Raw genomic sequence first — 14,102 nt, forward strand, 5'->3', positions numbered from 1 at the left:
AAATGAGCTTAGTGATAAAAGCACAATATTATCAATTGGAGTTCTGTTACTATGTGTACTATCACTCAGTTATACTTACCAATCAATGCAGTAACATTTGGATTAATTATTCCACTTGGTAAAAGGTGAAAATCATATTCCACAGAATCAACAACAACTGTATGGCCAGCATTGTTTCCTCCCTGAAATATAAGATTGGGGAAAATTAAACCTGACAAAAACAAGTAGTAAATAGCTACCTCCTGAGCGAACTAATGAATCTGCTTAAGACCTTAATGTAGCTTAATGAGACCTAAGTATTTGCCTCTATTCTTTAAATTACAGTATGGCTATGTTTCTTAGTTTCCTCAATATAGTACACTGAGTTATTTCAGACAGGATCTGGGAAGTAGAAAATTCAGGTTTCTAATGAGAGGAAGACATACTCCTTTAAAAATAAAGAGAAATTAGTACAGGAAAGCCAATTAGCTTGCTATTCTCTCTCATGTACTAGGGAGACCATGTAGCAATCTAATTAATGATTCATGATATTTACCTAAACAAACAAAAACTCTGAAAAGAAAATCCAGTTTCCCTAACTTGATATAAAAATTCATATAAATTCCCATTGTAGCAGGAGTGTCAAACAACTTTGTGACCCAAAGCTGCATTCTTACATAAACTATCAACTAGGAAATCTCCCAAGTAACTAATATCGGTTTACACCAGAAATCTAATTTTTAAATTTATAGATCAGCCTTGTAAACATAACTAATGTATCTGCTCAGCTGTGAAAAAGTAATACTTTACACTGGGCCAAAAAAACCCTAAGTTTGGGAATCATATTATTATGAGTGTGTGGTAGAAATTCCATTTTAGGATGTTTACTCTTTAGTCAGTTAAAACCAAAATGGGGGCAGCAAGAGGCAACCCACACTACCATAGAGTAAGGACCTGGGTCTGAAGCCCACAGGAGAACCACAAGAGAGCACCAAACACAAGGAGAAGCCCCATGGATGATGGAGTAGTCCTATAGAATCTCTCCTTTGAGAGTAAAAAAAAAAGGGGGGGGTGGGGAAGGAGTCCACTGGGAACAGTGAAATCATGTAGGTGCAGAAACTCCAGCAACAATCAAAAGAAAGCAAAATGTGAACATTAAATTTAGGTACAAATATTTTAGCAACAAAGGCATGGTAAAGTAATCACATAGTTTTTTAAATTTCTTTTTTAAAAATATTTATTTGGGGAGTCAGGCTGTAGCTCAGCGGGTTAAGTGCAGGTGGCACAAAGCATAAGGACCGGCATAAGAATCCCGGTTCGAGCCCCCAGCTCCCCACCTGCAGGGGAGTCGCTTCACAGGCGGTGAAGCAGGTCTGCAGGTGTCTGTCTTTCTCTCCCCCTCTCTGTCTTCCCCTCCTCTCTCCATTTCTCTCTGTCCTATCCAACAACGATGACATCAATAACTACAACAATGAAACAACAAGGGCAACAAAAGGGAATAAATAAATATAAAATAAAATAAATATATTAAAAAAATATATATTTATTTATTCTCTTTTGTTGCCCTTGTTTTATTATTGTAGTTATTATTGTTGTTGTTGATGTCGTCGTCGTTGGATAGGGCAGAGACAAATGGAGAGAGGAGAGGAAGACAGAGGGGAAGAGAAAGACAGACACCTGCAGACCTGCTTCACCGCCTGTGAAGCGACTCCCCTGCAGGTGGAGAGCGGGGGGCTTGAACCGGGATCCTTATGCTGGTCCCTGCACTTGGCGCCACATGCGCTTAACCCACTGTGCTACCACCCAACTCCCAGTTTTTTTAATTTCTAAGTTTAAAAAGGGTAGGGAAAACACAAATCAAAATTGACCATTTTGCAAAAAGCTATCATGTACAGCACACGGGGTCATCACTCAGTATTGTGGTATCATTAATTTGGTCCCTGCCAAAGAAAGATGATAGATTTACTGTGATGATCATTTCATGATTTATACAAATGTCAAAGCACTCTTGAAAACCTAAAGCTAAAATGTTTGTTGCATATCAATTCTACTTTCATAAGAATTTGGTAAAACAGTTACTAACTGAGTGGTGCATGTTCATTTTGTGTAACAAAAGCCAACTCTCTTAGGCAATGATTTACCATCCAAGACAGGCAAAGAAGATGAGAGCAGCCATAACTGAAAGATGAGGACTCATTTGTAAAAGACTTGAAGTTCTTGTTGAGTAAACAGCCTGCTTATGCAAATAATAACTAATAATGCTTGTCAATAGCCAACATTTTAAAAGAAAGTATAGGCTACCTGTATGGTTTGAACTTCCTTCAGACGACTTATGAAAACATGGTTCATGGCTTATAGTCAGCTATGCAGAAAAGATTCATGAAGTGAATTAAGTTACTAGTAAGTGCTTTCTCCTCCCTTCCTTTTTTACTCCCTCTTCCTTCTCTCCTTTCTTTTTAAGAATGAAAGAGACCAGGGTACCATTCAATTTTGGCATGTGGGCGCAGCAAGGATTTAACATGGGGTCTCGGGCATCCAAGTCTTAGGCTCTAACACTGAGTTATCTCCCTGACCCAGAAGTTTCCTTCCTTTTTTTTTTTTTTTCCTTTTTAAAATTATTTTGGGGGCAGGGGTAGATAGCACAATGTTTATGCAAAGAGACTCTCATGTTTGAGGCTCCAAAGTCCCAGGTTCAATCCCCTGCACCACCATAAACCAGAGCTGATCAGTGCTCTGGTAAAAAAAAAAAATATTTTGGATAGAGACAGAGAGATACTGAGGGGGGAGTTAACAGGGAGAGAGACAGAGACACCTGCAACACTACTGCAGGTAGTGACAGGGAGGCTTGAACCTGGATTCTTGCACATTGGAATGTGTGCACTCAACCAGGTGCACCACCACTCACCCTCCCCAGGGGTTTCTTTACAAGGCTACCTATATATAAAATACATTTTAGTCTAATGCTGTTTCACAAAACTTGACAAAGTTTCAAACCTGACTTCCCCACCTGAGGGCTGACCTAGAATATCCATAGTTTGTGGAATATACAAAATTCACTTTGTCAGATTCAGGCAATTGTCCTCAAACACTGACTTCAATGGTCCCACAAAGAAGTTATACTAACATGCAGCAATACAAAGAGGTTTCAGTGGGACCAGGTGGTAGTGCGCCTGGCTAAGCACACACATTACAGTACACAAGGACCCTGGTCCCCACCCATAGAGGGAAAGCTTCACAAGTGGTGAAACTGTTGCAGGTTTCTCTCTCTCAACACCCCCAATTTCTCTAGCCTATAATAAATAAGTTAATACAAATTAAAAAGAAAAAAGAAGTTTCAATGAGCACTATTTATAATCAATACCTCACTCTTCCACCCACACTCACCAACAAATTATAAGGACAGATCCTCTGAATTTCAGGCTTCTGTTTGTTGTTGTTGTTTTACCAGAGCACTGTTCAGATCTAGTTTATTGTGGTGAGGGGGATTGAACCTGGGCCTTTGAAGCCTCAGGCATAAGAATTTCTTCTGATAACCATTATGCTGTCTAGCCCTGAACTGCTTGCTCTTCAAATGGGCAACACTCCAATAGTGTAGATCAGGCACTCCAAGAAACAACAAAAACCAACTACATAGCTAGTTGCCCGCTATGTAGCCAGTTTCACTGAGGAATAACCCAACTATAATGCCTTTTGTGATGTGTTTTCTTATATTAAGTACCAAGAATAAGTGCAAGCTGATTGTATTTGTGTGAAGTACATAAGAAAATTCAATCAGCTCACACCAGTTACAGAATCTACTTGAATTTAGGATTAATTTTACCATTTTATTCCTATTATTATGTTAGCATTAAAAATAATATATTAAATGTGTGTCTTAATAAACATGAAAAATGCACTGAACAACAAAATACTGAATGTCTTATAGAGGAGGCAGTTCTAGAGGAAAGAAGGGAAGAGAAAGTGTCATACAAGATGAGAGAACTGGCTGTCAGCCTTACAGTCCTCCAGCCCATCTCTGTGGATATAAAAAGAACAGAAATTATAAAGAGAAGGTCCTATTTGTGTAGGAAATTCAGGGCTTTGGATTTATGGGAATAAAGCAAAGTTCTAAAGAAAAGCCAAGTTTGGGGCCGGGTGATGGCACACCTGATTAAGCACATATTACCAAGTGCAAGGACCTGAATTCAAGCCGCCTCTCCCCACCTGCAGGGGGTCCTCTTCACAAGTGGTGAAGCAGGTCTGCAGGTGACTATCTTTCTATCTTCCTGTCCTCTCTCAATTTACCTCTGTCCTGTCTAATAAAAATTAGAAAGGAAAAAAATAGCCACTGGGAGTAGTAGATTAGCAGTGCTGTCACCAAGCCCCAACAATAACCCTGGTGGCAATAAAATAAATAAATAAACAAACAAACAAATAAATAAGCCAAGTTCACAATATACCCTTTTAGTTTTTTTAATGCCAATACAGGATAGCTAATTTTCATTATGGTTTAGTTAATAAAGACCTATTCAGTTCCAACCTTTCTTTCCTCCAGAGAAAGCACTAGAAGTGCTACACAGCCTATCAGACTGCTAGAAAACTGACAAGAAGAACCATCCAGAACTGCTCCCTCATTTCTACTTGTCCTGTGTGAGATCAACTCTAGGTCAGCTATACCTTCCATTCCTCTTCTTGCCAGGCCTGGTCCCCTTACTGGGCAAACTGCAATATAGCAATAGGCAAGGCAATTGATTCAGACAGAGAAATCTGACCGACTAACCTAATCAAACTTCGCTCTCTTGAGGAAGGTACTTAGGAGGTAGAGACGGTAGCCATCTTTTTAAAAAAGCCCCCTGAAATTCTAACAACTGAGATTCCAGGAGCTGCCTGTCTCTTCCTTCAAACAAATTCTCATTTTGCTTATGGCAGCCCCCACTGTTTGCAAATAAAGAATTCAAATTACAGAACAAACTCATCTCAACAGTGTGTGTATAGCTAACTCTCTTAAGTTCACATCTTATACTAGTAATAAATGAAAATGATCAAACTCACAACTTTCTACTGCCAAGAACAAAATTCTTAAGAACAGGACTGTAGAATATAGCATGTTGGGCTTCCCAGTGAGGCGGGGGGGGGGGGGGGGGGAGAGGCAGGGGGGCAAGGGTGAGTGGTTGGGATGGAATACAGTCTTTTGGTGGTGGGAATGGTGTTTATGTACACTCCTATTAAAGTGTAGACATATAAACCACTATTTAATTAATATGAGTGAGGAAAAATAGAACTTCTTAAAACACAGACTGAGTCTTTTTAATACATAGGCTGAGTCTTTGATATGTTGACTCTCTCAAAAGCCTAAACCAGGGAGAACAGAAGCAACCGGCCTTGCCAGGCCTTGTCCCCTTACTGGGCAAACTGCAATAATAGCAATAGGCAAGGTAATAGGCACAGCTATATACAAGATGCTGGGTATTATACCCCAAACCCTAAAAAAGGGACTTTCCAAAGCTAACCCAATCACCAAATAATGTGATGATAACAATAACTATCCATTGTCTTCTTGAACCCTAAGACAGCAGGAACCTCACATTTCCACTATAGAGCCTATATTTCCCCCAGTCCTGGAACCTTAGGGTGGGGCCCACCTTCCTGCATGCTTCTCTCAATTCATATCAAATAATATTGCATCCGCAGATCGCAACCCAATCAGCGCAACAAGTGCCACCCCAGCATGCTTCACTTCAGACTGTGTCCAGAGACTTCAGGTGTGGAATGACAACCCTTCAGCTTCATCACTCGGTTTAGACCTTTCCTTTCATAGTATTCTCTAATTCCATTCCAGGTGTTCCACTCCCCAATAAAGTCCCCATACCTAGATATAGTCCAGGTCCCCTGAGATAGAGCATATGTTCACACGTGCCCATAAACTAGGGAAAAATATATACCTGAAAGTAGTACACAAGAGCCTGCAGGGAATAATACCACCCATTACTTCATCTGCACTATTCCAGCCTTTAGGTCCATGGTTATTCAACAATTTGTTTGGCTTTGTATGTTAACTCTCTTTTCAGCCACCAGGTTCCAGATGCCAGCACAATGCCGACCAGACTTCCCTGGACAGACGACCCCACCAATGTGTCCTGGAGCTCCGCTTCCCCAGAGACCCACCCTACTAGGGAAAGAGAGGCAGACTGGGAGTATGGACCGACCAGTCAACGCCCATGTTCAGCAGGGAAGCAATTACAGAAGCCAGACCTTCCTCCTTCTGCAACCCACAACGACCCTGGTTCCATACTCCCAGAGGGATAGAGAATGGGAAAGCTATGGGGGGGGGGGGGTGTGTGGAGATTGGGTGGTGGGAACTGTGTGGAACTGTACCTCCTCTTATCCTATGGTTTTGTTAGTGTCTCCTTTCTTAAATAAAAAAAAAAAAAAATTAAAAAAAAAGAATATAGCATGTTTCCATTGCATACTCTGCCATGTTGGATTTTAAAGCTTAAGGACGTGTTTGGGGGCATTTTTTTTTTTCTTTACAAGGCTCCTCAGAACCAGAGGTTGTCAAGAATAAAAATTCTGATCTGGGGGCCAGGTGCTGACACACCCAGTTTAGTACACACACAGTCATGTGGAAAGGACCTGTGGGGGAGGGGAGAATGATTCATGAGTAGTGAAGCATGTCTGCAGGTTTTTATCTTTCTCTTTCCCTCTCTATGTCCCCTTCCCTCTCAATTTCTCTCTGTCCTATCAAATAAAATAGAAAGAAAAAAATATTGATATGAAATGTTGGTATGTGTTAAGATCCTAAGAAGCGCCAAAAATCTGTGGGGCATTTAAAAAGAAAAGGTGAGAGGAAAATGATGATACTATTCTACAAAAGTGACCTCTGGTTCTTAGCTATTAGGTTTTCTTCTTCCCAATTAAATGCTTTTCTGCTGTGACAATGTAGAAGATGGGAAAGGCAGTGAACAGTGAAAGAAGCCTGGCAGTGTTGTAAACCTCACACAATGGTGTCTCTTCTCCAACAGTAGAGGCTCAACTGTGGAGGGTTAATGACTTCATATACATATCCCATATAAGTACCACACGCTAACCGATTGCGCCACTGGAGCTCCAATATACATATCCCAGAGGCATCTCTCTGTCCACTTCGACCTCTGAAGTCAGTCTGTGGCCTTTTGGCTCTGAATATATGAATAATACAGTCACAGAGCTCAAAATGAACATCAGTTAAGGAGTCAGATAAAAAAGGTGTCCCTACTAGTCTTCAAAATTCATAGAAACCTGATTCAGTGCTCATCAGCAGTCTCAGAAAAACCTGGAAATGGCTGTCTCTCTCTTCCCAGTGAAACAAATCACTAGTTGCCAAAACTGAAACACTTGTCAATCCACAGCAATAATTATAAATAGGGATAATTCTTTTATAGAAAGATTCATATAATTGCAATTAGCTTATGATTTCAAAGTACAGCAAGTTAATTTACTTCCACTACATTAACCAGACTAAACTTTTCAGCAGTAGCCAGACACATTAGATTGAAAAGCAAACATATACAGGGTTGCCTGAATTTCTTTTCAGGGAGACATCCAAGTGCACTGCTCAGTTATCTTTTAAAAGCTTAAAGAAATCCAATTTGCTATTTTCCAGTTTCATACATAAATTTCACACAAGTGATGAAAATATCAGGTGCCCTGAATTTTTTCATAATTTTATTTATTTAGTTACTTGATAGGTCAGAGAAACTGGGGTGGGGAGAGAAGAGAGGGAGACGTCTGCAGCACTGCTTCACTGGTGAAGCTCCCCCCATGCTGGTGGGAACTGGAGGCTTGAACTCTGGTCATTCATTACATTTTGTAACTTGTACACCCAAACAGGTGCAGCCACTACCTTGTAGTTTATACTTTAAATTATCACTATGAAGCAACTTGAAACACAATGAAAGAAGAAAAGGGCTCTTCCCCCCAACTAGGTAGCTTTACACTCTAGTAACCCAACTTTAGTATACTAAAGAAAGAAGATTCACAGATGACCAGGGTTAGAGATGTGAAAAGCAGACATGCAACAACCACCACAAAAAAGCATAAGCCAATGATGTCACTTAATTCTTTTATTTGATGTTTTTTAATTTTTTGTAAATACTCTGTAAAAAGTCATCAGATTTATTTAGCTATTTTCTTAAATTTGAAACTGAAATTCACGTTTCCAATACAAAGTTTTCTATCATCAGTAAAATCCTTTCTCTACAAGGCTTTCAGGATCAGCAAAATAGTTGACCTGCGTAGTACAGCTACTCTGCTATATGCGTAAGCCTGGTCACTGGAGGAAGCTTTGGGGCTATGGTGTCTTCCTCCTTCCTGTCTCTCTCTCTAGTTGAAAAAGTTACCCCAGAACACTGAACCCATAGCAATAACAAAAATAAATAAATACATTTTTTACAAGACAAACATCCCACTTTTCATAAACTACTTAGGACTGTTTTTCAAAGAAGAATTTCATTATATTGAATTGAAAATGATTAGAAGTTGGTTCTATGTAAAGAATCAACTGATTTCATTGAGCAATTCTGATACCTCAATGTCCCATTTCACACAGATGACAATATTCTAATAATCAGCAATCTATACTAATCTTTGATGTCAAAATTTGACATAATATCCAAAAGGTAATAAAGGTAGGTTCGTATCCCAACTATACTCAGTCATTATGTAGCAACTAAGGTCTACTCCAGATTTGTCCTAGGTGAATTATTTCCTTTGAGATTCTTAAAACTACTCAACTAATTCATTCATTTCCACTAAAGATGAAGTAACAGAATACTGATCAGACTGCACTGAGATAGTCTCATATAACTTAAAATTGTATGCCTAAAGTTAAATATTATATATCATACATACTAATACAAAATGCCTAAACAGTAACCAAACTGAGACATCCCCAGGAGCAAAACTTTGAAATTTACTGCCCTCAGTAGAGAAAAACCTATCTAGTAGAACTACATGATATTCAACTAAAATAGGGTGAGGAAATACACACAAAAAGACAATAGATATGAGTTATCTTTTTTTACAGATTAAAAATAACCTTTTATACTATCAATACCTCTGAAAATAGTGGTACAAAAGTAAAGTCTTTAAGGAGTCTACCTTAAACTCAATTTAATAGTTGAAATGCCCAGAGAGATTTTAACATCATTTACAGAAAAGGGTAAAACTACTGATTTCAAATAAATTTCTACAAGTGACCTAGTCACCTAATAATTATTTGTTACATATTTATTCTCTCTGCCTCGTGTAGAATCAACACTGGGGAGGGGTTACTGATATACTAATAGACAAAGAACAGTAATCTAAAAAAGCGAGATTAAACCAAGTATACTACACACTGGTACATATACTTGGTAAACTATGAATTATATAGTTATCCTAACGAAAGAGAAAATAGCCACTATTATAAACCTAAATTGTTTTTACTTAAGTGCTAATTCTTTCACCATCTTCAAAATTTTGTGAAGTGGTTTGGAAGGTATTAAGTAACATTGAAGTCACTCCCTTTTAAATTATCTTTTAATCTTTCTGATTATTTTAAGGAGTTCTAATTGGCCAGTGGTATGTCTCTTACATTTTGATTTTAAATTGTGAGACTGTAAGAAATAGGGAGAGAGGGGAAGAGGGGAAGAGACACCTGCAGCACTGCTCAGGGAAGTTTTCCCCCTGCAGATAGATAGGGGTTGGGGTTTACATGCAGGTCCTGGTCCACTGTAAGGTGCAAGCTCAACTGGGTATGCCACTGCCCAGCCTGGTTCTCCTGGTTCTTTATCAGTTATTGATAGCTAGCTTCAGAGACTTGGCAGATACTAGCTACAGCAGAGAGCTGCAAATTGGCATTTTTCATTTGTGTTCACTTGTAATAATCAACTTTTATAAAAAGCAGGCAGTAAATACATCTCATTTCAATTGTAGTTGAATTTTCTAAGGGTTGGGGGGAGTAAAATTGCTCCCTTTGAGAATTTTGAATGGAGGGGGAGAGAAAAAGCAGTAATGGCTTCCTAGCAAAACTACATTTGTGCCAGAAAGGAACCTTCCTAGCCCCGTAGTTTAACCACTAGAAGAAGCTGCACTAGGTACCCTTCTCCATTCTCACCTTGCCAATAGTGACTGACTTCCTTATACAGACAGATGTTATCCACTCACTCACTAAATAGTGCTTTTTTCCCCTAACGTTATTTATTTATTTATTCCTTTTTGTTGCCCTTGTTTTATTGTTGTAGTTATTATTGTTGTTGATGATGTCGTCGTTGTTGGATAGGACAAAGAAATGGAGAGGAGGGGAACACAGAGAGGGGGAGAGAAAGACAGACACCTGCAGACCTGAGTCACTGCTTGTGAAGTGACTCCCCTGAAGGTGGGGAGCCGGGGGCTCGAACTGGATCCTTACACCGGTCCTTGCACTTTGCATAACATGCACTTAACTGCCCAATTCCCTACATAGTGCTTTTTTCAGTAGGCACAAAGTTCGAGTTTATCACTTTTTTAAACTCGGGCTAAGTGATACTCATGTGTTTGTTAGATGAATGAATTGTAATTGGAGTTGGTCCATTAGTTAATTTTTTGCTCTTGTTCTTAAAAGACTTACAACCTAAAGGTAAGGCATCCATGGTGATGCTCCTTTAATGCAAGTCCTACAAAACTTATAATGAAACGAGAGTATCTGCCAAATTAAAACTCCTTCTAAATCATGACTCTGAAACATGTAGACCTAAATGTCATTACCTTCACATTTAATCTTTCCAAAAAAGCAATATATATTAAGACTAAATCTTAAAAAGTTTTTAATTTTTTATTGTGGGTTTTTTTTTTTTTTTAGAAGTTTACAGTAATAGTCATTGGTACATGTGTGAAATTTATCAGTTTTCTGCAAAACACTCACCCTCGGCCTAGGTCCTCCTCCACTATCACCCACCAGGAACTGAACTCTCCCTGTCCCCCTTCCCCCATAGTCCTTTACTTTGGTGTAATACACCAAAATAAGTTCCTTACTTTATGATTCCATTGACCAAATATTGATTCATTGACTGCACACCACTTGCAGAGAAACTGCAGAGTTCATGGCATGAATGACAAAAATATACATATTTAACTTAGAGCACATATTTTCAGTTGCATACAAAACAAAAGCAATTCAAGTTCAAAATGTCTTTCCTAAAGACAGACTTTTCCAGAGCTCTCTACGCATTCATGAATTTCAACACTCCATCGTTTTCAGTTTTATAAGCCAGTACTCCAATAAGCAAATGTCAACTGGCTAGGCCTGGTAAAAATATGTAAAGCTACCAAACTGATATGTAAAAGAAATATGCTTAGATCTATTTACTACTTACCTACTTTTTAGAAATAAAACTAATAGCTTTCTAATGATGTGCTCCTAAAAGCACTAGAAGAAAACGACAGTTTTAGAATCATATGAGAATGATGAAAAGTTCACAAGTGAGCAAATTCGGCCCAACAAGACCCCAAAAATTCAGTCTGCACGTATGTTTCTTCTCTATCTTCAGCTGGCATCTTAATACCAAATTTAGCCCCTTTTCAGGACTTCCAAGGGCATCAGCTTGGATTGGTCCATGACCTCCTTCCAAGGCTACTTGGCAGTAACATAGTAACACCTTCTCCAACCTACAAACTAATTATACTTTTCAAGGGAATGTTAAAATTGAGCATCTTTTAAGATAAACCTAACAGTTTCAGCCCCCAAGTCGTCTTATAATCAGTATTGTAATAATACCACTTCCAGGTAATGATGATATCAATAGAGATAGTCAAATGGAGTGGAGGAGATAGCATAACGGTTATGCAAAGAGACTCTAATGCCTAAGGCTCTAAGATCCCACTTCATTCTCCCACATCACCATAAACCAGTACAAACAAGCAAACAAAAAAAGACAGACAAAAGGGTCTCAGCTTCTCAGTTTCTCATACTTGTCCCTCCACAATATGGTCAGATCGGATTCAAAGACAAGAGTTTCTAGAGCAACTCCAAAGGTGGCACGAGGCAGGAAATTTTAAAGACATCATCTTTAGGTACACATTTGGCCAAAGGGGTGGAGTAGTTCGAAATCTGGAAAGGAGGCAAGTGGTGATGGTAGTGATGTAACAGGAAAAGAGGGCAAGGTGGGTTTCTTAAAGCAAAAAAAAAAAAACCTCAGACAGAGAATATTTGCATTTAACTTTTCCTGCTCCTGTGGTGACCATCTTTCTGTATTCTAAGGTGGTATTTCCCATGGGAGGTGAACCGCTTCCAATCAAGAGGGCTTGTTAGGACACATACAGACCTCAGTGTCATCACTGTGCCATGTCTCTCCACAAACAAGATGTTGCCTGAAGACCTGAGCATTTCGATGGTATTGCGATTTGTGTTGAAAAGGATTCTTGCCCAAGTATTTCGGATCCCAACGTGGGTAACAGTTATGTAAGAGCTTTATTCACTTCTTCCTTTTTTCCCTTTTCTTTTCTTTCTTTTTTTCTTTCTTTCTTTCTTTTTTTTTTTTTTTACAAAGGCCGAGCCTCCATGAAGGCTGCTTCAAAGGCAACGGGCAAATAAAAAGAAAGCTTACACAGAAAAACCACGTGTCTCGGGTAGGAAGTCGACTACCACTCCATTTCCCAAAGTTCACTTTCGATGGGAAAGCCACAATCATGCAAATAACCCCTCAAGGCCAAATCTGACAGATCGGAATTTACTTGCGGGGCTCTTGGAAGAGTTGGGATCCTCTCCCCTGGGACCACAACGTGAAATGTGTCCTCCCTTCACATTCCCGTGAGAAATGCCGAGTGGAACCTCGGTCCCCTCAACAGTCCAAAGCCCAAAGGTGGGACCTCACGTCCACAAAGTGGCCCAAAGGAAGCAAAGCTCCGGCCTGCAGGTGGGAGGGTCGGACTCTCCGGGTGCTCCGGGACCGTGGGCTCCGGCTCGGGGTCCCCGGAGGCCGGGTGATGGGGGCGGCTGGCGGCCGGGCTCGGGCGAGGCCTCCCGCGGGCGGCGCCGCAGACTCGGGCCGTGACCCGCCCCCCCGGCCCCGGCCCCGGCCCCCGCCCGGGCTCAGCGTCGGTCCCCCGCCGGAGGCAAAGCGCCACCGCCCGCGCATCTCGCTGCTCCGCGGGGCTCCGGATCACCCGCATCCCCTCCGCCCCGCGCCCCCGGGGGCGAGGCTCCGACCTCCCGCCATTTCCTCGGGTCGCCCCAGTGCACAGCGAGCGCGGAGAAGCTCAAGGTGACACCTACTTTGTGCTCTGGGCCCGACCTCGCTCCCCGGCCCCGCGGCGCGTCCGACCCGCTCGCCTCACCTGGCAGCGGCACACGATGTCGGCGTCCTGCGCCAGCAGATCCACCACCTTCCCTTTGCCTTCGTCGCCCCACTGAGCGCCGAGCACCACCGTCACACGGTTCCCTCCGGGCCGCGCCGGGGAGCGGCCGCAGTCGCCGTTGGGGAGGGAGGATGCTGCCCGGCTGGTCTCGGCGAACGCCATGGCTCCAGTGACGCGAGGAGCCCGGAGGAGGCACGGACGGCGAGCGGTGCGCGCAGCCAACTGCTCAGAGGCCGCCAGCCACATGCAGAGGAAGCCGGAGCCAGAAGCCGGCCCCGCCCCGCCCCGCTGGGCTGACACCCTCCAGCCAGGCCCCGCCCCCTCCGCGCCGCAGCCCCTCAGGGCGGGACCATGACTGCCCCGCGCCGGCCCGCCCAGGCAGCACCGCAGGGAGAAAGCCGTCCTGGCGCTGGCAAACCGCCACACACCAGGGTCGAGGCCACGCCCCTTCCGCGGCCAGGCGCGCCGCCTGAGTAGGATGCCTCGAGCGGAGGGAGCGACAGGGGCGGGGCTTCGAGCCCTCTTCTCCCTTGGCGCCCCGCCCCCCGCCCTTCCTCCCGAGTTTCAAAGCCTTAGAGGCGCGGAGGTGCGTGCGCGGCGTGGGACTACAACTCCCGGCATGCAACGCCCTGGGGTTGAGCGGAATTTGGCGATGCCTTAGAGTCTGCCATCTACAGGGTTCCGGGCTGAAAGGGTTCATTTTTAAACGACTTTCAATGCTATATTCGTATTTAGGGATGTGATGGCGGATAAAAAAATACAAAGATGGAATTGCAAAATGGGATGGAACG

The 14,102-nt window shown here is 42.1% G+C and overlaps 1 protein-coding gene across 2 annotated transcripts in view; it reads right to left on the minus strand.

Moving 5' to 3' along the window:
* The window catches only part of ADSS2 (adenylosuccinate synthase 2), a 35,096-nt gene extending 21,323 nt beyond the window's left edge, over positions 1 to 13,773 (minus strand). Inside the window, exons 1-2 of one of the 2 annotated variants that reach the window (XM_007534617.3) lie at positions 13,291 to 13,769; positions 80 to 182 (exon numbers count right to left, since the gene is read on the minus strand). In XM_007534617.3, coding sequence (XP_007534679.2) covers positions 80 to 182; positions 13,291 to 13,557 — 370 coding nt within the window. In that variant the 5' untranslated portion in view covers positions 13,558 to 13,769. Of the gene's footprint in view, positions 1 to 79; positions 183 to 13,290 lie in introns of both variants that reach the window. The other variant, XM_060192074.1, reaches the window with a different exon arrangement.
* Positions 13,774 to 14,102: the final 329 nt, after the last annotated feature.

This window comes from Erinaceus europaeus, chromosome 6 (assembly GCF_950295315.1).
Source record: "Erinaceus europaeus chromosome 6, mEriEur2.1, whole genome shotgun sequence".
Classification (NCBI taxonomy): domain Eukaryota; kingdom Metazoa; phylum Chordata; class Mammalia; order Eulipotyphla; family Erinaceidae; genus Erinaceus; species Erinaceus europaeus.